Source organism: Vicia villosa, linkage group LG4, assembly GCF_029867415.1.
Source record: "Vicia villosa cultivar HV-30 ecotype Madison, WI linkage group LG4, Vvil1.0, whole genome shotgun sequence".
NCBI classification, from domain to species: domain Eukaryota; kingdom Viridiplantae; phylum Streptophyta; class Magnoliopsida; order Fabales; family Fabaceae; genus Vicia; species Vicia villosa.
In genome coordinates this window covers 108,446,523-108,471,320 of record NC_081183.1, presented here as the reverse complement: position 1 = coordinate 108,471,320, position 24,798 = coordinate 108,446,523, and the positions used below count along the sequence as shown (strand labels likewise).

The 24,798-nt window shown below is 35.3% G+C and overlaps 1 protein-coding gene across 1 annotated transcript; it reads left to right on the top strand.

The window, feature by feature from the left end:
* The first annotated feature begins 12,792 nt into the window (after nucleotides 1–12,792).
* On the top strand, nucleotides 12,793–23,561 carry LOC131595047 (cytokinin dehydrogenase 3-like). Its single transcript, XM_058867267.1, has 5 exons — nucleotides 12,793–13,611; nucleotides 14,944–15,071; nucleotides 22,019–22,282; nucleotides 22,657–22,925; nucleotides 23,020–23,561. The coding sequence occupies exons 1-5, from the start codon at nucleotides 12,951–12,953 to the stop codon at nucleotides 23,321–23,323; spliced, it is 1,626 nt and encodes a 541-aa protein (XP_058723250.1). The 5' UTR covers nucleotides 12,793–12,950; the 3' UTR covers nucleotides 23,324–23,561.
* Nucleotides 23,562–24,798: the final 1,237 nt, after the last annotated feature.

Sequence of the window (24,798 nt, the reverse complement as noted above, 5' to 3'; positions counted from 1 at the left end):
CTAGCCATCCACCAATCATCAGCTTCTTCAGACAGCATGTGAGTCCCATATCTCACCTTCAGATTTTCGTCACAATCAATCACCCGGAAGATCCTTTCAATCTCTTTCAACCACTTCTGGGCGCCTTCGGGATCGTGAGTGCCTTTGAACAACGGAGGGTTGTTCCTCTGAAAACTATTCAGCTGCCTGTCAGCACCAATTCCAGCTCCATTGGCATTCCCTCCCAACACACCAGCAATCATGCCCAGAGCCTCAGCGATAGCATCATCGTTTCTTCCTCCTCTTCCGGCCATTGTTCTGCTAAATATCAAACAATATCTATTAGAACAAGAAGTATCGACAGTGTCAACCTTACACTAATCGTATACGAGGGATTAACCGACACTAAGACTCTGACTCAAACGACCGACAATGCTCTGATACCACTATTGTAACACCCTTCTAATACCCCGCATAAATAATAAATAATAATCAGAGTAAACATGAAAAAGGGCATTACAACTTCCAAATAATTAAACAATAATACTCATGTCATGCCATAAAAGAGAACGTCAATCAAATTTATTCAGATCATCATGTTTAACACAGCGGAATTATCTTTAACATCTGAATAACAAACAGCCAAGTCACAGACTTAATGCGTTAACATAAAATCCATCCAAAACAAAAGTTTAACAAGTAACTCTAAACGACGCCCCCAGTGTTACACGACCAGAGCATGACACGGACCCAACTGACTCTAACGAACTACTTGACGAGCTAATCCTCACCAAATACGAGAGCTACTCCTTAATCTGAAAAATAACAACAGTAAGGGTGAGTCTCATTCACATTTAACTAATGTTATAAGATATAGATAATAAAATATCATTTCACATGCAATTCACCCAATTACAGTTATGATCAGATTCAAAACATACAATCAGTAAGCAAACAACCAAATTAACACATATTATAACATTGGACAATCTTCCATTCATGTTATAACACCAAAACAGCCTAATGCAATGCAACTACATGCATGTGGTACCAAAATCTGGGATAACCCAACTCACCGACCCACCATCGTCAAGGATACGGCAACACCCACTCACTAATTCCACACAATGGGAATTAGCTACTACTGATCCACCATCGTCAAGGACCAGCCACGAATGATTATGAATGCATGCATCAACCATAACATGCTCATCACCCACATACATCAATTAATGTCATAATCATCAATAAAACACATATTTCATACCAATAATACATGTATAATAAACACCAGTTATAACCACAACAACATACAGGTAAGACATTCATTAGTGTACCTATAAACATATTCCACCACAACAAATAACATCGGTGTTTTAAAAATAATTCAAGCCACAACTCAAAACACCATTTGAGTATATAAATTATTTTATTAGCTTCACTGTGCTCGAAACGGCACCAAAATCCGGTTTACGGTTTAAAAGTTACACATTTTTAAACTTTTCAAAATGGACAGTCGCAACAACTAACAGCACGCGGCGCCACACACGGTTCGCGGCGCGGAACGAATAGGAACAACGCCTTCGCGGCGCAAACAAGGTTTCGCGGCGCGGAACGAATAAAAACTACGCCTTCGCGGCGCGGCCATACTCTCGCGGCGCGTACTGAGCACAACAAAACTTCCTGGCCTTCTGCCACGCAGTTCGCGGCGCCAACTCCTGGACGCGGCGCGAACTGGCGATTTCCTGCGCTCCGAATAGCAGAAATCAGCCTGCGATTTCGTCCCTCTTTCACCGAATCACTACCATACAAATCTCATCCCAGCCAGATTTCGCATACAGTGAAATAGCACATATTATAACACATTTATAATACGTTCAAACATCCAATTATCACCAATACATGATCAATATAATCATTATGCATCAATCCTCCCAAAACCTAACAATTCCACAACCTAAGCATAACCCAATTGATCCGAATAACATGATCAAATCCTATCCTACCACCTATAATCCCATAATAGAAGATAAACGGAAGAGTCCCCCCTTACCTGAAGGTTGATTCTTCGTTCTTCCTCGGTCGCACTTCTCCGCTCCTCTTCTCTTTTCACGTTCAGGCTTCTTTTCCCAAAATGCTGTAACCCTCTCTATTCCACAACTCCTCCTATTTTATTAAAATTGAAATAAAATTGTTTTACTTAGCAATAGGGCCTACCAATGCACCCCCTTCCTTACTAACCACAACTCAAGCCCAATTGTTTAATTCCTCATAATTCAATTAATTTAATTAAATTAAATTATGAAAATAAGTGGAGTGTTACAAATTCCCTGATGAAAAACTGTACATGGTACAAGAAGTTAGACCCTGGTTCGCGGATATGGCTAACCACAAAGCATCCGGCTGGATACCTGAGGATCTAACTTGGAATCAAAGAAAAAAGTTTTTGAACGATGCTAATTTCTATGTTTGGGATGATCCTCACTTGTTTAAGTTGAGTAGTGACAATCTTTTGAGAAGATGTGTCGCGGATGAGGAGACAAAAAGCATTTTGTGGCATTGCCACAATTCGCCTTATGGTGGTCATTTTAATGGTTTGCGTACGGCCACAAAAGTCCTTCAATCGGGATTTTGGTGGCCTACTTTGTTCAAAGATGCTTACCACCATGTTGCCTCATGCGACAGTTGTCAAAGAACTGGTGGAATAGGGAAAAGAGAGGAAATGCCCCTCCAAAGTATTGTAGAAGTTGAGGTATTTGATTGTTGGGGCATTGATTTTGTTGGACCATTCCCTTCCTCAATGTCAAATGAATACATCTTGGTAGTTGTGGATTACGTGTCTAAGTGGGTGGAAGCGATTGCTTCACCCAAGGCGGATGGTAAGACCGTGATAAAGTTTTTGAAGAAAAATATATTTTCTCGGTTTGGCTTGCCAAGAGTGATGATTAGTGATGGTGGATCTCATTTGTGTAATGCTCCGCTTGAAAAAGTGTTGGAGCAATATGGAGTAAAGCACAAGGTGGCTACTCCATATCATCCACAAACTAATGGGCAAGTTGAGAGGACCAATAGAGAAATTAAGAGAATTCTTGAGAAAACTGTGTCTAGCTCTAGGAAGGATTGGTCAATGAAGCTTGATGAAACCTTGTGGGCATATCGGACCGCTTTCAAAGCACCGATCGGTCTTACACCATTCCAAATGGTGTATGGTAAAAGTTGTCACCTTCCCGTAGAACTAGAACATAAGGCATATTGGGCCTTGAAGCTTTTGAATTTAGACCACAAGTTGTGTGGAGAGAGAAGAAAAACCCAATTAAATGAGTTGGAAGAGATGAGATTGCATGCCTATAAGTCTAATTCGATTTACAAAGAAAAGACCAAATTCTATCATGATAGTAAGATTAGAATGAAAGACTTTAAGGTAGGGCAATTAGTTTTACTCTTCAATTCCCGGTTAAGACTTTTTCCGGGAAAGTTGAAGTCTAAATGGTCCGGACCGTTTTTGGTCAAAGAGGTTAGAAGCCATGGGGCTATTGTGATAGAGGACCAAAAATCAAAGCAAGAATAGGTAGTTAATGGTCAGAGGTTGAAGGTTTATCGAGGAAGCGATTTTAATCGTGAAACTTGTGTTTTATCGTTTGGTGATCCTTGATTGCCTTTGACCGTCGAGCTGACCGACGTTAAACAAAGCGCTTATTGGGAGGCACCCCAATTTGTAAATATTCAGCTTGTTTTATGTGTTTTTTTACTGTTTATGTTTTTTGCGTTCTAGTCGAGCCAAAATCTGTCTACCGGTAAAGTTTCACATGCTGGTAGAAAGAAAATTTTTTCTGTGTTCTGTCAAGGGCGCTTAGCGCGCCACTAGCCCGCTTAGCGCGCTTTTGCAATTTTGGAACCCCAAGTTCCAGAGACTTGCGCGCTTAGCGCGCTTCAGAGCCCGCTTAGCGCGGGTTGGTTTTTCAGAAAAAAAAAATATTGCAATTTTGGGCCTTTATGTTTTTGACCCGGCCCAGCGCGTTTCTGAGTGGAGAAAATAGGGTTTTGAGGTCTTGTTGCCTCATTTCCCTCATTTTGCTCCCCTAAAGAAATTTCTCTCTTTGCTTCTCCATTTTTGTGTTGCTTAGCATTCAAAGTCCTTGCTTTTTCTTCTCCTTCATCTTCACCAAGATGGGACCGAAATTCCTAGGCTCTAAGAAAAGAAAGTCCGGAACCGAAGGTGGCAGCTCTTCTCAAGCACCTAGGGCTATTCCGTTTAATCATAACCGTTTTAAGAGTCATGTCCAAGAGGAGAGGTACAAAAAGTTAGAGGTTAGGACATGGTGGCCTGAGCGAATTGTGAGAATCAATCCTGAGGGAACCTATGGGTGGTGTCATAACACCATTGAGGAGTATGGTTGGCTTAAGCTTTGTGAGCCTGCACCTAAGTTTCATTTGGAGATTGTAAGAGAGTTCTATGCTAATGCTGTTCCAAATGAGGAATTTCCGGTTGAAGGTGTTCCCTTTGAGTTCAAAACCTGGGTGCGTGGTAAGGAAATTGATTTTTCTCGTCAAGCTATCCGTGAGTTTCTTGGAACTCAATTACCTTTTGAGGATGGTGAGCTGTGTGGGTATCATGTGCAATTGGCAAGGGGTAATTTTGATTGGGAGCATCTGAGGGAGGTCTTGTGTGCGAGGGGGCAGTCTTATGATCTTAATCCTTCACAACAGCCCCAAAAATTCTCTAGGAAGTCGTTGTCTACTAATGCTCAGATTCTCATGTCTGTGGTCCTTCATAATTTAAGGCCTAGGAGTCACACTTCCTCTTTACCTGCTGAGTCTGCTGCACTGGTTGCTCGTATGATTGAGCATGAGCCGATTGATATTACTCGCATTATTGCGAATGAGCTGAAGAGGGTTGCTTTGAGTGGAACTCGGCATGGTGATCGTGCTCCATGCAAGCTGATTTTTCCTGGTTTGATCATGAATCTGTGCAAGAAAGCAAGAGTGCAGATTCCTTCTGAGGGGCTTGTGTCTATTGACACTTTTATTGATGACATTTTTATTGAGCGTTATTGTTTATCCAGGTTGACTGCTGTTCCTGTTGCTGCTGCTCGCCCTGCTCGCCGTCGTAGTAATCCTGATAGAGAGGAGAACTTGGCATTTCATATGGCGCATCAGAGAGCATTCATGTTTTTGCATGATTCTATGTCTCAGCTGAGGTTGCAGATGATGGAGCCCCATGTGGTTCATCCGTGGAGTTCTCGCCAAGATTTGGTGGATTATGCTGATTGGCCTGAGGTCAGTCCATTTCCTGAGGAGGAGGAAGGTGGCGAGGATGAGAATGTGGAAGAAGATCATCAGGATGAGGATGAGTAGTTTTATATTTTATGTTTAGTGCTATAGTATATTTAGTACTAGTTTTTTTATTTTATTAGCTTTGTTATGTTTTGTTCCATCCTTGTATAGGATGAGGTATTTTGAACCTTAGGCATTGCTATGCCTTTTTGGATATTGTGACACCTTTTGGTGTTTGTTTTAAATTATTAAGTTTTTAGTTTAATTGCTTTTATTTTTATGAACATATGCAATTGTTTTCTTTTAATTTTTGATTGTCCTTGTGAAAGTGTTTCCTTGAGGGAGCAAGTTTTACATCCAATTGGGGCGGTGATGATATAATGTGAAATTAGTACGTACAAGGTACATTTTTATCGTTTCTTTAATATACCATGAAGTAGATACTTCTAATTGTACAAATTAGATGTCATATTTTATTTAACAAATATAGTTCAATAATGAATCATTTTAGCTCTAAAACTAGTGTGAGGAGCCTTTCCATTGTACATATATATATTATTTTGTGGTTACCAACAATGTGCGTTTAACTCGTGTTTATTATGTTTAATCTTGCGGTTTTATTTAATTGTGTAAAGCATGAAAGTGATCAAAGCATTTTGTTTCGCATTACGAGTATAACTTCTCTTCCAAATATAACCCCCCGGTGAGTGTGTGAGTATTTGCTAACCACTTTGAGCCATTTTGCCAAGATTCAATCGGTATCATGTCATGCCTTATAATTGCCGATTTTTGATTTGAATCTTGATGACTTTCTTTGAACCTTGAAAAGTACCATGAAATGTGGTTAGGATTGATTCCTTTTCGCCTTAGAATAGGGAGCATTCGTGATTATGTGGTGGTAATATTCAAGTTGGGGAGAATAAAATTTTGATCTTGGTTGTATTGGTGTGTAGAAGAAAATAAATAATTGCTCAAGAGAGAAAAAGAAAAAAAAGAAAATGAATGAAAAGAAAAAGAAAAAGGAAAAGAAAAGAGCTTTGTATATAGCTAGTTCCTTTAAAATAAAAAGATGAACTCTTGAGCAATAAAATTGTGTGATCGGTTGATAAGGATGTGTGGATATAATCATGATTTGAATGCTCTCTTAGGAATTGACCCCTTTTGTTTCAATGGCCTTGAGAAATGACACTTCCTTGTTAACCAACCCAAGTTTCAACCCTAAAGTCTTTGTGATTCTTGCTTTTACGCTTTTTATATAAATGTTGTGTAGATGAATGCATAATTAATTCTGGATGTTGGCAACATTGTTGTGTGAGTGTTAGGACCTCAATTTTGTCTCTTACTAGAGAAGTGTATAGGTTGTGATTCAATTTTGAACTTATTTTGTTTTAGGAATTTTAGACATCAAATATGTATTTAGTATTAGTATCTGCATCATGGTGTTATTTTAGTAAAGGTAAGATGTTACTTGTGTGCTTATGGAATTTGAACCACCCAATTGTTTTTGTCTTAGCTTGTGATCTCTTGGTGTATTTGTTTTGTTTGAGGACAAACAAAGGTTTAAGTTGGGGAGAGTTGTTAGTTACCAATTTGTGTAAATATCTTAGGTAATTTTTGGTAACTCTCAAGTCTTTTTGTGGTTAATAGTAGTATTTTATTGTCATTTGGTATATATTTATTCTTATATTTATATTATTGTTGAATAGTTCTTATCTTTGCAATCTATGTTGGATTTTGTAGTTTTTATAGATAATTGGAAGCTTGGACCATGGAAAAAGCACTTTGAAGATGTTCCAAGACCAAAGCCAAGGATTGCTGAAAAGAGGTAGCGCGCTAAGCGAGGTTGAGCCCGCTAAGCGCGCTTTTGAAGAAAAGAAGGAAGTTCTGGCAGAGAGTTCCGCGCTAAGCGAGGTCTAGAGCCCGCTTAGCGCGGTTGGGCGGTTTAAGCAATTATTGATAGCGCGCTTAGCGGGCTGCACCGTGCTAAGCGCGGTCTGCGAAACTTTGTTTATTTGTTTATGGGCCAGATCACTTTTGAAGGGATGTAGAGATATTTTAGAGAGAACCAAGAGCATAATACACTGTAGCAAACATAGAGTTGAAGATTGGAAGCCTTGATCGTCGATTAATCGCCTTTGATGCTTGTTGATCTTCATCCTTTCCTTCTTATGCAAGCTACCATTCTCATGGATAGCTAAATCCCTTTTGTATCAAGATAAGATGTAATCTTCCTAGCCTTTTGTATGTTTTTCTTGTGAATATATGTGTATGAACAAGTGATGATCAATATAGATGGTTTAGTTTGTTTATTAAAGCTTTTCTTTGGTATAAATGTTTGAGACATCAATGTTTGTATCTAGACCTAACTCATCATCTTTCAAACTATAAGTTGCAGACATGGATTTAGAGTTTGATGTTTACTAAGTATCGGTTTTAAAACGTTATTTGTATTGTTTAAACGGTGGAGAAATCGTCGGTTAAACAATACGGTAAATCTAACTATATCGTTGCGGACACGGACGATATAGGTGTCGATACGTAATTATATTGATCGTTAGCAAGTTCATAAGCATCTATTTATAAGGAAACATACAAATTTAGGTCGATGAAATCGAATCTTGATACATTTTCTTTAACTTAGAACTTTCATTAATTTACTCTTTGCTACTAAAGTGATTGAATGATCTTTTGCAAACCTAAAACAAAAGTAACATTAACTCAAGACAAAATAGGCTATAGAACGGCGGTGATATCGCAATAATCCCTGTGGATACGATATAAACGGAAAGTACACCACAATATTCTTCCAACAGTACGTATTTCTCCATTTATGTCTTGTATGTGGTCCCAATGTGTTTTATACCAATTTTTTATGTCTGTGGTCCCAACTCCTTGAAACCCTAATTTTCTATATTTGTACTGATTTGTTTGTGGTCCCAATGTGTGAAACCAAAAAATTGTTTAAACTGAAACCCTAACCCTAAAATTTGACTTATTTAGACCAGCTATTGAACAAAAAGTTAGGCTAAGGATTCACCATTGTGGTAAACTTGTTCACAGTCATGTTAAATGGTACCTAGATGGGGATGTAACAGAATTGAATTAGGCACGGGATGTTGATTATATATCATACATAAAGCTAGAGAAATTGATTCATTAGGTGGGATATACAAGTTTCAAGTGTATTTGGTATGTAAATCCCAGGTTTAGTTTTGCTAGGAGTCTGACAACTATAGAAAATGATAGGGATGTACTAAGATTTGCTAAAGATGTTGAGGGATTTGATATGGTGTTGTAGAAGCTGAGACTAAGGATTCTTGGGAGTGGTTCATAAATCTTCTCCTTGAGGACTTGCAGTCATTTAACAAGGTTTCATATGCCTTTATCTCAGATCAACAAAAGGTAATTATTGTATGCATATCGTTTTAACTTATGTTTATGTATCTCTTTTAATTGTAACTTTGATTTATGTATATATTTTCAGGGACTTGTACCAGTTGTTCAAGGTATAAGTGAACATGTTGAGCAAAGGTTGCGTGTAAAGTAGCTGTATGGAAATTGGAAGAAGAAATATTCAGGGTTGGTTTTGAAAGAGGTCTTTTGTAGTGAAACTAGGGCTACTACCATCCCAGATTGGGAGAGAGCAATGATTAGGCTTAAAGCATTAAATGAAGAGGCCTGGAAAGATATTAAGGAACAAGTTCACCTGCAACACAAGGTCCTCCTGCAACACAGCCAACTCAAGAGTAGTTCTAAGAACAAGTTTCTGTGGTGTTTATTTTCTTTAGAATATGCATACTGAATGTCATCTTGTTATATATGCTTTGGCAAATTCCTGAACAAGTTTCTGTCATGTTTTTTTGTTATGCTATTTTGTTATGTTATGCTTTGGTAAATTCAAGCTATGAAATTGTTATTTTGGCAATTCAATTCTATGTTATGAATTCTATCAATTCAATTCTATGTTATGAATTCTATCAATTCAATTCTATGTTATGAATTCTATCAATTCAATTATATATTAGAACCTGTCAATTTAAGTGAATTTTATGAAACACAACTTCAATTAAAACACAACCTCATTTGAAACACAAAATCCATTACATTTGACAAGAAAGCAGAAGATACAAACAAGTTTACACCAACTGACAACATACGTTAAACATAAGTAAAATCACTAACCCTACCCCTAAAATCACCAATTCTAAACATGCCCTAAAAACACTAAAATCCTACTTCATTATATTTAGCATCACAAGTCCTACTGCCAAAACAAATGTCATTGAAACATAGAATCTCGTCAGTAAGTTCATTGCATTCAACTTCATCTTCACTTCTGCTACTTTAACATTAGCTTCATCCACTCTAGCCCTTTCTTGATGCAACTTTTTCTGCAGTGAAGAAATAATTTTCTTGGCTCTTGGAGAAAATTCATCGTCGTACCAAACAAAGTGGCTACACCTTTTATGACCCTGTACCTGCAAACAACACATATATAGTATGATAATTTCCTTCTGCTACAGACATATGACCTAAAAATGTATTCTTTCAGTTGCCGCAACCATGACATTACCTTGTACATCCCACACCTAAAAAAATGTCGACCTGGGTTCGAATCGGTCCATGAGGTCATCAATGGAGATTTAAGCCCACACGTACACTTGCTTCGAAACAAACATGAATGTGTAGCTCCGATACTACTGGTTTTCGTGCATTGAGACATCTTTAGAAAAACAAAGTGGAAAACGAAAGAAGAAGAAGCAAAGACGATGAAGGATGAAGAAGAAGAATAAGTTGGAAGTGACTTTGCCCTAGGTTCTGAACACGGGCGATGTAGGATGAAGAAGACGACTGAAAGTGAAAGTGGTATAACATATTTAAAGTGTTTTTTTAATCCCTAAAATAAAATAAAAATGTTTTTAGAAATATTAAATATTAAGTTAAGAATTAAAACCCCATTTTCAAATAAATATAATGACGTGGCAAGTGACTGGACCAAATATTAGTTGCCATGTCATTAAAAAGGCACTTAAGTGATAAGGGACCTTAAAAAATTCACTTAATTGAAAATGAGGGACCTAATAGTTGACTTTTTTAGTTTGGAGACTAAAAAGTTAAAAATGTCAAAATAGGGGGACTCAAAGTGCATTTAAGCCTTATATTTATTTAATAGATTAATTATATGTTGATATATATATTTATTTATTATATTAATGGCAAATTTTTATAATTATGTTATTATATTAATAATAATAATATAATTGTAATATTTTTTATATCATATTATGAATAATAGTTAGGGCTAACTTGTAAAAAAAAATCTTCCAATTTGTTAGGGGTTAAACCCCAAGCTAACTCAAAACGCATGTCATTTTGGTAGGGGCTTAACCTCATGCTAACTACTGACAAAATACTGCGCCACATTACCGCAGTAGTTAGTGCCTACACCTGCGTGGTTGCGGGTGGAAAATTAATGAATGCATTTTGCGAGGGGGAATCCCCAAGCAAAATAGTGAGGTGACAAGCCCCTTACAAAGAATTTGCGATGACCTATTTTGCTAGAGGAGTTGTCCCCATCATAAAATTCTGTTTCGTGAGGGGCTTTTTGACTTAGTGAGGGGTTACACCCTTGGCAAAAAATGCTTTTTCTTGTAGTGTATTTTCACCTTACCTAACAAAATACTGAGGTATAATACCTTAATGCGCCATATTTTTTCTTTTTAAAACTAATATGTGGGTTTGCGAGAAAATCGAGGGGTAAACTAATTCAGGTAATTCCAACAATTTTAATTTATGTTTCGAATTAGTTTACCTATTGGTTTTGCTACAAAATCGAGGGGTAAGTTAATTCAAGGTACATACTTTGAATCCCAGCAACTAAAATATCACCCACATAGCCCTAACGATGAGCTCTAAACAGCAAGTTCCATAAACACATATTATCCTCCAACTCCTGAAAAAAGTAAATATAAAGATGATATGTGTTTGGGACTATTCTTCCTCTTTTTCGTTTTCTTCTTCTTCTTCTTCTTCTTCTTCATAGATCTGGTATGTCTAACATCATTAATTTTGTTGTTCTTTTATAGAACCGTTAAAGGTTTAATGTTGTTGTTGTTTAAACTGAGATTGATGTTTTATGTTGTTGCTTTTTGTTGAGATAATTACGTTATAGGTTTATTGAGATTGATTTTATATGTTTATTGTTAATGTTGCTGTATTTTTATTGAGAAACTGTTTTTTTAGTTGTTGAATGAACAAGTATGAAAGAAAGTTGAATAAGAACTAGAAGCATTAGAGAGATTTTAACCATTAAAGAACAAGAGATGAATCATGAGTAATAGGATGTTCGAAAATCATTATTAGTGTAATTTGTTCTTCAGATATAATTGTTCATATAATTATTTTGTAAATTAATTTGAAAAGTTTTATGTTCGTCTAGGGCTAAATGATACAAACAATCCACATTAGATATATTAAACTCATGCTTGTTTTACTTGTTGGTTAAATATCAAAATCGAGGGGATAAGTTTTTTCGCCATTTATAAATTCTAAAAAGGATCTCTCTGGGATCGAACCCATGACAATTTCAACTATCCCATCGATTATTCAGAAATCGAAGGAGAAGGGGAGAGGATTAGGGTGAAAAGTTTTTATGTCGTATTTCGTTATCTCGCCTGTGTAACCAAAGTAAATCAACTTCGCGTCCGAAATAAAATGTGTTATTTATAGTGGTATTTCTCTCACACAGCAATGAATTTGTGGGAGTGTAATTGTTTTAGTAGAATTAATTAGATTAGTTAAGTGCGTAATTGTAAGTACCTCTATAGTGTGGATAAGTAGTTCCTCACTATTTATTTATAAAACATCGATCAAATACTAATAAACATAAAAAGACATTGTAATATTCACTGTCTCAAGTTTCACACTTCATTCAATAGCCTTTAAAACGGATTTGGATCCTCTCATGCTCTTTTGGTCATGCCCTTTCTTTTTTTCCAATCTAATGGTTAAATGTCACGCAAAGAATTTTTTTTAGTACAAATAAGACAGAGAAAAAAGATGAATCAATAGATGATAGATTGGAATGATAGAAACATGAGAGAAAGAGCATGAGAGGATCCAAATGCCTTTAAAACATGTTAAATCAATGTTTAAATTTCAGTTTTGAAAAATGTTTATTTATATATGGAAAATGCTAACTAGTGCCCTCAGGATAATGGTTAAGGTTTTTAAAATAGTAAATTTATCTCGGTAATCTGCACATTTAATGTCTTGAAAATTGAAATGTTAAATTTTCTATATAACATTTATTTTTTGGAATCCTTAACCATTGCCCTGAGGACACTGGTTAGCAAGACCCTTAATATATATACTAAAAAAATCTCATTGAAAAAGTTCATAATATATATAAAAATAAAGTTTATATATTGAATTAACAACTGTCATAAAATCTTTTCTCCCTGCAAGTTATAATAAAGTCAGCAATTTTCAATTATTAAACCTAAAAGACAAAAGATTCTTCTCTCTCTCTCTAAACACACACTATTTCCATCTTTTATCATGCAAAGTCTTCTTCTATTCTATTTATAGCCCCCTCCCTCTTTCCCCTTCTCTCATCACCAAACCTCATCACTTCATCACAAAACCAAAAACAATTTCTCTCATATTCATTCTCTCCATCCACACAAAAAAAAAAAATGGCCATGAGTTACCCTTTTCCAATATACTTCATTCTCTTAATAATAACCATCCCGCGTTTAATATCCACTGTTGGAAAAACCGAGCAATGGAAATATTCACTACCCACAGAGTTATCCACAACAAACAACAACATATCTGAAAAACTCATAACCAACCCAAAAGCCCTTGAAGAAGCTTCAACCGACTACGGCAACCTCGTACACGAATTACCATCCGCGGTGTTTCGTCCGACAACGGTGAACGACATAGCAACTCTCATCAAGCTGTCGTTCAACAGTTCTGTCCCTTTTCGTATAGCGGCAAGAGGACAAGGTCATTCGACGCGCGGACAAGCCATGGCACGTGACGGAATCGTTGTGGACATGAAAGGGTTAAGAGAAAGAGGAGATGTTAAGAATAATATTAAAATGAAAAATGGTAATGATGGGATTAAGGTATTTGGAGATGCTAAGGTTGGATACTATGTTGATGTTGGTGGGGAACAACTGTGGATTGATGTTTTATATGAAACACTTGAATATGGACTTGCACCTGTTTCTTGGACTGATTATCTTTACTTGACTGTTGGTGGAACACTCTCTAATGCTGGAATTAGTGGCCAAACGTTTCGTTATGGACCTCAAATTTCTACTGTTCATCAATTGGATGTTGTTACTGGTATGTGCATATATCAAACATTTCCTTTTGCATCTAAATATATACATATATTTTTATCAAGGTTTTAAATAACTGTCGGCTTTTACAATTTCTGTCATTGCAACGCTCATTGCAGTTGTCGCGGTGTGAATTAACCATAGTTTTTTATTTATCATGAAATTAGTGAATAATGGTTTCAGTATCAACATCTTCTAATATCATTTTGTTGCAGCCGTTTTTACTTTAAAACCTTAATTTTTATACTTAGATAAAGGAATAATAGACACTAAAAACTCACCCACACAACAACAATAGTAAGATCTAGGGCTCATGATGTTTATATATAACATAACAATATCGATTTTTGTAGGCTGAGTTTGGATTTGCCGGCACATCTAAATATATTTTATTTTATTTTAATTATATTTTTATAGGAGTTTGATGTTGTACTTTATTAAGATTATTTGTGACTAGGGTTCAAATTCAGAACTTTTATACAGTATTGATGTTATGTTAGATCGATGTAAATTGCTTGTAAATTACAGTTGAAATTTATGGTTTATTTTTTCAAGAGTCTGGACCAGTTGTGTCACGATCCATTTGATTTTAGATAAAAACAGATGGAAATGGAGAAACTAAGGAAGTTCCATGTGCATTTTGGCTTTACAATGCACAGTGACATATAAAGGAAAACTTTTCTAACTTCTTTTTATAAAAAGACATATCTTAAGCTTTAACAAAAAATAATAATCTGTTTAGTATCATAAAGGCTTTCATTAGATTCTGTCACCAAACTTTTATAGCTTTATTTTTTATTATAAAGTTTCTTATACGTTGTTTTGGATTGTTTTTAATTAGTATTAAATTTCTCCTATTTACTATTACTACCAAATTTCGTGGTTGTTAAGAGATTCTTGTTCTGATATTTTGGAGAAGTTAATAAGTAATTTCCACCACGTCATGTTTTTGAAAAATTCTAAATACAGTTCACATTTGTCGACATAGTCTATTCCTATTTTTTTCTTTTTATTTTATAGACGGTTGATTTTATATATTGTTTGGTCCAAGTCTACCTAGGTCAATTCCTCAACTATAATAATTTAATTAAAATAATAAATAGCATTTTGAACTTTAACCATGTTATTTTTAAGGAATATGTATGCATGCAAGTATTTATTGTTTATTATATATTATATTATCATAAAAAATTGTATATAATACTTTTTCCAACTTGATATGTATTACAATACAATTTACAAACCATATGATACATATTGATTAAATATTTTTGTAGTCAAATAATTAATTTATATACCTAATAAAGTTTGATTGTTTGGTACTTTTTTTTTTCAGGAAAAGGAGAATTTGTAACATGCTCTAAACAGAAGAATTCAGAACTATTTCATGGTGTCCTTGGTGGTTTAGGACAATTTGGAATAATAACAAAGGCAAGAATAGCTCTTGAGGCAGCACCAAAGAGGGTACGTACACTTTTCAAAGTAGAAGAAAAAAATAGACTAAATTTTTTTGTCTTGTTGCTAGCTTCTTCTTCCAACCATTCATAATAAACCCAATTCTTCATGTTGTCACAGTAATTGTTCAACCATATATCAAAATCAAACTTTACAAGAGCATCTAATAATTGTCCTTGTAGTCTAGTATTTTACACATCCATGACCAAAAAATACAAAATTAAATAATGCGACAATTGAGTTATAGCCACATGTATATGGATAATGTGAGATTCATAAGATGAAAAACAATTAAATAGTTGTTTTGAAAAAAGGAGAAAAATTTCAGAAGTACTTTTATAATGATTGTGACTGTATATAAGACCTTAATAAGTGATTGTGCCAATAAAAAGGGCCATATAATTATTTTTGTCCTCGTTGTCCTTTATTTTGTATTCTTTACATGTGCATGACTATGTTTTTGCGAAAAAAAAATTTAAATATCTAGGTTTCATAAAAAAAATACGAAAAAAACCATGTTTTCGGGGTATTTACCAAACTGTCTAGGTTTGGCATACCAGAACACTGAATGCGCCAAATGAAATGGCGCATAGGTGTATATTTTGGGTGCATGCGCCAAATGAAATGGCTTGCCCTAAAAATCCCATTGCATGCGCCAAATGGAATGGCTCATAAGTCTAGGGTTTTGCCCTAGAAGCCAAACCATTTGGCGCCATAGTTCTAGGGCCTTTTTTTTTTATTTTTTTTTTTCAATTTTTTTTTTAATTCATTTTAAATTGGGAAAATGATAATTTTATTTTTTATTTTTTTATTTGTTATGATGTTTACTTAACAAAATTAGTAGAATATTTTTTTCGGCTTTAAAATGAAATGCAGAAAACGATAATCAAAAGTGTAACATCGATTGCAATATAAATTAAAAACTAAACATCGATTACAATATTTTTTAAAAACTGAACATCGATTACAATATAATTTAAAAGCTAAACATCGGTTACAATCAAATTCAGAAACGACACAGAAGACTAATGAAAAGTACAACAAAATGATCAATGACGGCCATCACCAAGATAGCCATCCGTTCCGCAACTTGGTCTTGTAATGAGCCGTTTACCGCGATCGTTGATTCCGCCGCGAATATTGACACCGCCTCTTGCCCTAGCCCTACCCCTGCCCCTTTGTGCTTCTTGTTGGGTTTGTGTCACCGGGGCTGGTACTGGGATGTCACGTGGATCGCTGTCTATGAATTCGTCGATGCCCCCATAATTATCCGGAAAACCGCTGTTGTAAAGTCGGTTACCCATTCCCTCAAATGTGTTTAGTCGTGGCGGTGGTGTTGGTTGGGAAAAGACTTCGGGTTCATAGCATCCAACAGCACTAGAACTACCTTGATTAAATCCGAATTGGTTTGAAGGCGTTGCGAAGCCGGAGGGGGCGCCACGGTAAGAGGATTCGCCATGAGGCCCATCGTCGGGACTAAGATGAAGGCTAGATGTACCAGGGGTTAGGTTTTGGTACTGTCACCTACTTGGTCTTCCCAGAAGAAACCCTAATGAGAAAATGAGGCAACGGCAAGACGTCTATGCCTCTATAAATTAGGGTTTCGGGCGCACTAGTACCCACACTGAAAAATGAGAACTCGAATAAGGCCAGATGGTTCGCACCGGACTTCTGAGCCTCCACCTCCTGTTAGGCGTCTGAATTATCAACCGGACGTTCGTAGAAGGAACGGCTACGTTATCTTCTCGGCAGTCAAACCTCCCATGCAAGTGATGTTCTGGAATATCCAAACCATGGAGCAGCTGAAGAGAAACATCCTCAGGTTTCTGGACGGGGAGTTCGTTCCAGGCGAACAAATCCGATCTATCAAGAGACTTCGAACAAGGGGAGGTGTTTTTCTCGGAAGGCAGCGTTGGTGGGAGACTATGGAAGACGACATCCAATGCACTCTAATGATGGAGGACAGAGAAGACATTGTTTTAACCGTTGTTATATCCTAGGCGCTACTATTTCTATATCATTTCAGTAACTTCTGTATTGTTCAATTAAATGCTCTTAGCATATCTGTACCTTTCAATTAAATGTTGTTAACATATTTCAATGAAATGATATTTTATTAAAGTTATTAATAATTAACAATAAAATTTCCCTCTGCCTTCCACCCGCTATAAATAGCAGTGTCTGTGTGGAGTTGAAGTCCCAACCCTTCTTTCAGTCATAGTGTAAACACTTAAAAATGAACTCTGTTTGGGCGGTGGTCTTCTATGAGGAAGTTAGTCACATGCGGGTTTGCCTCAACCCTCACTGGAATTTCCAGAGAGTTGTTAGAGCCATCAACACTGGGTTTCGTCAACTCGATGGTCCAACCAGAAAAGTTAAACAGCTAGAATACTGGTGTCCATACATTACGTTGACCGATAATAACCCTGAAGGCACCTACATGTATTATTGGGATCGTGTGAAAGACGATGTGGACGTGGATCTAATGTTTTGGACACATAGTGGAGAAGTTAACCGAGGCGTTGAAGATCCCCTTGTTATTGCAGTGACACTAGAGTAGTTTAGATTAACTGTTGTTTTATTTGTTGCAAAGAGTACTAATTGTTCTGTGTTCTTTTCTCTTCTTTTGTATTCTGCAACGTAACATCGTGATTTACCGATGGTTTTGTGTTGTCAACGCATGGTCATGGAATTAAAAAAAATGTGGTTGTTGTGTTAGTTGTTTTCGTCTGGACAATATTTAACCTAGTGGACGGGTACAATAATTAACATACATATAATTGATAATTTATATACGTAATTATTAACTATAGTTATAATTAGTAAAATATATTATTAAAATACAAATAATTATTAATTACAAATTTATTTGTTTATTAAATAAAATATATATGAACAAACCTAGATCAGTGTGACTGTCCTTTTTTAATCAATTCGGAATCTGGTGGCAGGCATAGATCAGTGTGTCTGTCTTTTACAGTCAATACGGAATCCTGTTGCAGACCTAGATCAGTGTGCCTGTCTTTTATAATCAATTCGAAAGATAGTGGCAGACCTATACTAGTGGGTCTGTAAGAACCACCATATATATATATCTATATTTATATATATATATATATATATATATATATATATATATATATATATATTAATCTATATTTATATATAATTATATATATATATATATATATATATATATATATATATATATATATATATATATAAATAAATATATATATATATATATTTATTTATATATATATATATATATATTTATTTATTTATATATATATTTATTTATTTATATATATATATATATATAATTATATATATATATATATATTTATATATTTATTTATTTATTTATATATATATATATATATATATATATAAATATATATATATATATATATTTATATATATATATATATATATATATATATGTATATATTTATTTATTTATTTATTTATATATATATATATATATATATAAATATATATATATATATATATATATATATATATATATATATATATATATATATATATAATTATTGCAGAACTAGCTGCCAGATAGGGTTGCATGCATGCTCTGCCTAGGGGAATCGTTACAGGAATCTTATCAGGAATCATTTCAGACGCGTGATGGGGTACAGGACATAGATCAGCGTGTTGAGATAATGCAAGGACATATGAACCTCAATTTATAAGACATCCAACATATACTGAACATTACAACTCACACCAACAATTTTACCTAATCTGACCTGAGATTACAACACCCGCACACTTTCCCCTCCAAAAATGACTTCATCAACCCAGTATCTTGTCCATGCCCATCTAAACGGTGAGACCTACTCTCATGAGAGAGCCGGTTTTGTGATGAGAAACACTCAGGTTGTACCATTGTTGTTGAGCAAAAGAGCAACATTTTCGTACTTCATTCAACGACTGTACTCTAAGATTGCAATGGGTCCTATTGCAAGCGTTTTTTACCAATGTCCCAATTTCAATGAAGACAACACCGTCAAGTTTTACGAAATGGAGATTGCCAATGACGAAGACTTGCAAGATATGTTCACCACCCACGAATACTGTGGGTTGGATTCCATCGAGCTGTACGTCACTCTTCAGGCTGAGACACAAGAAACTAATGTTGTCCAGTCACAGGTTATTGACCCACCAGTCAACGAGCAAGACGAGGTTGACGTCATTGACGAGGAAGAAGACGATCTGGAAACCGAATTTGACGACATGGTCAACGAGGAATCCGACGACGAGCAGCAAACCTTGGTGCCTCCAGCTCATGCGTACGCACCTCCAGCACATATGGGTAACTTGAACCTCCAAGGTGACAAACCATCATCTGACATCTTCTTCACGCCCTACATCCAAAACGACGAAGAATTAAAGGAAGGAGACAAGTTTCCGTCTAAGGAGGCATGTCTGAGAAGAATAAAAAAATGGCACATGGCGAACAACGTTGATTTTGAAGTAGACCGTTCAAACCTGGAACGGTATGTAATCACTTGTAAAAATCCAGAGTGCGGGTTCAGACTGTTGGCCTCTTATAGGAAGAGAAGTAATGCATGGAAAATAGGGTCGATTACGCAGAAACACACGTGTGTCAACCCTAACAATTCCCAGGATCATACAAAACTCAGTGCCGATCTTATGTGCCAGGAGATCTTGCCTCTCATAAGCTCTGATCCGTCTCTGAAGGTTAAAAATATAATATCCCACATCGTCACAACCTTCAACTACACTCCATCTTACAGAAAGGCGTGGGTTGCAAAAACAAAGGCAATTGAGACAGTCTACGGCAACTGGGAGGAGTCATACAAAATTCTTCCCCGATACCTCAATGCGCTACAAAGTTACGCACCTGGCACTGTTACGATTCTAGAGACACTGCCCGCGCATGCCCCGGATGGAAACCCTGTCCAGGGAAACGGAATATTCCATCGGCTTTTTTGGGCGTTCAAACCTTGCGTCCGAGGTTTTGCACACTGTAAACCCATACTTCAAATTGATGGGACATGGTTATACGGCAAATACAAAGGAACCATGCTCATGGCGGTTGCACAAGACGGTAACAGCAACATATTTCCAGTGGCATTTGCTATCGTCGAAGGTGAAACTGCAGCGGCTTGGAGTTTCTTTCTAAGGAACCTCCGGGAACATGTTGCTCCCCAGCCTGACATATGTTTAATCTCTGATAGGCACGCTTCCATAGAGAGTGCTTACAACAATCCAGCGAACGGATGACATGACCCCCCTTCAAAACACGTATATTGTATTCGCCACATCGCCCAAAACTTCATGCGGGAGATCAAGGACAGACATCTAAGAAAGGCCCTAGTCAATGCTGGTTATGCGTTGACCCAACCCACATTCCAGCATTATCGGAGTGAGATTGTAATGACAAATCCAGAGGCAGGTACTTGGGTAGATAATCTTTCCAGGGACAAATGGACAAGGGCTTACGACAATGGCGTGCGATGGGGCCATATGACAACTAATCTCGTGGAATCCATGAATGGCGTTTTCAAAGGCATCCGTAACCTACCAATCACAGCACTGGTGGAAGCCACATACTTTAGGATGGCTTCACTCTTCTCAACAAGAGGCAGGAGATGGGGTGATGTTAGGCAAGCTGGTCAACTATTAAGCGATAGTTGCATGAAATTTATGCAACAGCAGTCGGCAAAAGCGAACACTCATCAAGTGACTTCTTTCGACCGATTCAATCGCACGTTCAGTGTGCGCGAGACAATTGACCACAATGAGGGACTGCCAAGGCAACAATATAGGGTTCTTCTTGACGAAGATTGGTGCGACTGTGGAAGGTTTCAAGCTTTTCGTATGCCTTGCTCACACGTCATAGCTGCATGTGCGTATGCCCACCGCGACGCTATATCACTACTGTCTCCGATTTACAAGACTCAGACGTTGCTCAGAGTTTACAGTGTTGCGTTTCCTGTGGTGGCCAAGGAGGATTACTGGCCTGAGTATGATGGAGAGGTAGTTTGGCACAACGACGCAATGCGGCGAAAGAAAAAAGGGCGTCCCAATAGTACACGGATTAGGACTGAAATGGACGTCCGCGACAAAATGGAACGAAAATGCAGCATTTGCCGTCAGGTGGGGCACAATATAAAGAGATGCCCTAATTGTGGCGCGACATCGTCGCAAGTTTAGTATAATCTGTATTTTTTTTAATGCAATGTATCAGTTTCGCTTACCACCTCTTGTAACCGTTCACCTCTTGTAACCCTTCATCGGTCTTTCATCAATAAATTGAGCTTTAATAAAAAACCGATATCGATAACGCATACATTACATTATTTAGGGTTAATAAGATTTTACAAACTTGATTTATTAGACGTTTTTACGAAAATAATAGAACGAAATCGAAAACGGTACGCGAAAATACCCGAAACGGGTTAATTTTGAAAAAAAAAAATGGCCCACACATAGGAGCCAATTGGTTTGGCGCCTATGTGTTAATACATGGCCACATGCGCCATTTCAAATGGCTTGCAATTTCTTGCCCTAATTTTCCTTCTTATGCGCCAAATGGTTTGGCTTGTGTGACATGCATGCGCCATTTCATTTGGCGCATTCTCTTCCAATATGTCCCAAACCTAGACAGTTTGGTAAATACCCTGAAAAGGTGGTTTTTTCTGTATTTTATTTATTAAACCTGGTTATTTTAATTTTTTTTTTGTTTTTGCTTCCACTATAATGCTTCTAGAATCAATTAAAACTAAAAAAAAAATCTAAAAAAGTTGGATGTATTTGATTCAAGTTTTGAATGAAATACATTTTGATCATGCCCAGTAGTACATGATAAGCATGTGATTAGGAAGACAATTAATGAGTTAATAAGCATTAGTACATTGCAATGTGTATATATATAATTAATGGTGAATTTTTATTTGATTGGCATGCAGGTAAAATGGATTAGACTTTTGTATAGTGATTTTGCAGATTTTACTAAAGATCAAGAAAGTTTAATTTTAAGCAAAAAGAGTAGATTGGATTATTTGGAAGGAATGGTATTAATGCATCAAGGACCCATAAATAACTGGAGATCTTCTTTCTTCCCTTTAACCGACCATCACAGGATACTTTCCCTAATTACTCAACATAGGGTCCTCTATTGTTTGGAAATTGCCAAATACTATGATCATCATTCTGAAAACACCATCAATAAGGTACATTCTATTTTTTTATTATTATTTTTTTTAATATACTTTTTTGGTCTAGTAGTTTAATAATAGGACCAATACCTTAGTATCTATAGTTTGAATCTACACCGCAATAATTAAATGTCTATATCATTTCAATTACAATTAAATATTTTTTCTGTTATCAACTGCAATTGAATGTCTCTGTAGTTAAATGTTTTTGTCGCTATCAACTGCAGTTGAATATTTTTGCAATTGAATGTCTTTGTTGCTATCAACTGCGGTTGAATGTCTCTGTAGTTGAATGTCTCTGTTGTTGAATGTTCGTGTCGCTATCAACTACTGGTGAATGTCTCTGCTGCTATCAAATTGACTAATTTATATTTTTCATGTTTGTGTAGGAAATTCAAACTTTGGTACAAGGACTGAACTATATCCCTGGATTTTATTATGAAAAAAATGTATCATTTGTTGAGTTCTTGAATAGAGTAAGAAGTGGAGAGTTGAAGCTTCAATCACAAGGACTATGGGATGTTCCTCATCCATGGCTTAACATGTTTATACCAAAATCAAGAATCATGGATTTTAACCTAGGTGTTTTCAACAACATAATTCAAAAAAGAAACATCACCACAGGACCTGTCTTGGTTTATCCAATGAATAGAAACAAGTAAGTTCTTAATTAACCTATAAAAAACTAGTTAATTAAATTAAAAGCTAATTAAGAAGAGGAATCAATTAATTAATTAATTAATTTTTGTCAGGTGGGACAATAAGATGTCAGCAACAATACCAGATGATGAGGATGAAATATTTTATGCAGTTGGATTTTTGCACTCAAGTGGATTTGATAATTGGAAAGCCTTTGATGCACAAAACATAGAAATTTTGAAATTTTGCAAAGATGCTGAAATTAAGTATAAGTTATATCTTCCCCACTACAGCACACAGGAAGAGTGGAGAAACCATTTTGGACCTAAAAAATGGAAAAGTTTTGTACAAAGAAAATATGAGTTTGATCCAAGAATGATTCTATCACCTGGACAAAGAATCTTCAACAATAATTAAAACCATAAAATATTTATGATGGGACTGCATGATTAGCTGGATGATCAGAGGTGTATATGATATGATCTAAATTCTAAACCTTTGATGAGAATCTGAATCATATAGCTTTTTTTTTGTACTTTGGAATTTAATTTTGGTAGAGGGTGGGGTTATGTGTGCTGCATGAATTTGGCACATATATAAATCAGGTTATTCATACCTTAGATATGTACATATCTATTTAGCAGTATCTTTTTATCTAGTAGTTTTTTTAGCATAATGTAGATATATTATAAAAAGAGCAATCTACCTTTACACTAAAAATGACACCAAATTCTTTCACTTACGGTTTACTGTAAACGGTGTAATATTACTCGTGAATAATATTCATGAATAATACATTGAAAACGCATTGGAAATTAAAATATTGACTTTTGTAAAGAATATTTTCTTTATTTAGTATCCTTAAAGAATGGCTGAGAACACTAGTTAACAAGACCATAAAAATAGTTGTTAGTAGTAAAATAAAGTTAGTTAATGAAATGTAAAATGTTGGTTGATAAAATTAAGAAGTTGGTTAATAAACATCTAGATATTAAAAATAGTTTTTAGTAGTTAAATAAAGTTAGTTAATGAAATAAAAAAATATTGGTTAATAGAATTATGAAGTTGGTTAATAAATGCCTAGGTATTAAAATTAATTTTTAGTTGTAAAATAAAATTGATTAATAAAATATAAAATATTGGTTAATGAAGTTGTGAAGTTGGTTAATCACACAATTTTATATCGGTATTGTTTAATCTAAAAATAAAGAATAAAAAAATAATTTTTTTTAAAATAATTTTTTATTATTATAATATTTTAGTATTTACCGTATATTGGTGAACTGTGAAATATAGTGCAAGTGTAAAAATTGGTGTCAAAATAATAACAATTTTTTATATAAAAAAAATGTATGCCGAAGATTCTTATCCTATTCAATTATATATTTATATTCAAATCGATATAATACATCAAACACCAAATGAATTCAATATTACTAACTTTGAAAACAATGTATCGAACAAGAATATTTACACTACCCAAATTAATGACATAAAAAATTATAAATATAAAAAAACTAAATTATCTTAAATATCAAAATGGATCATCTCCTTCCCTCCATCCATGTCCTTCAACCAAAACAAATGCAATTGCATCCAAGGAATTAAGAAAAAAATAATAAATAAAATATAACAGAGCAAATGTTAGAGAGAAAAAGAGACATACTTCATTTGGTCTCAAATATAAACAACAAATTTTTTTAATGGTCTTAAATATAAGCAAATTACATCTATAATTATTACTCCCTCCGTTTTTTATTATAAGTCATTTTGAAAAAAAAATATATTTAAATATAAATCGTTTTACAATTCTAATGAATAATTAATGCTATTTTTCTTATTATATCCTTAAATATTTATTATTCTCTCTCGTTTCAATTATATAAATTCAT

What these genes read in the sequence shown, in the direction of transcription:
- LOC131595047 (XM_058867267.1), top strand. Translation starts at nt 12,951, where the DNA reads ATGGCCATGAGTTACCCTTTTCCAATATACTTCATTCTCTTAATAATA. An exon ending in CTGAAAACACCATCAATAAG is followed by an intron (nt 22,283 to 22,656) that starts GTACATTCTATT and finishes ATGTTTGTGTAG; the next exon opens with GAAATTCAAACTTTGGTACA. An exon ending in TATCCAATGAATAGAAACAA is followed by an intron (nt 22,926 to 23,019) that starts GTAAGTTCTTAA and finishes AATTTTTGTCAG; the next exon opens with GTGGGACAATAAGATGTCAG.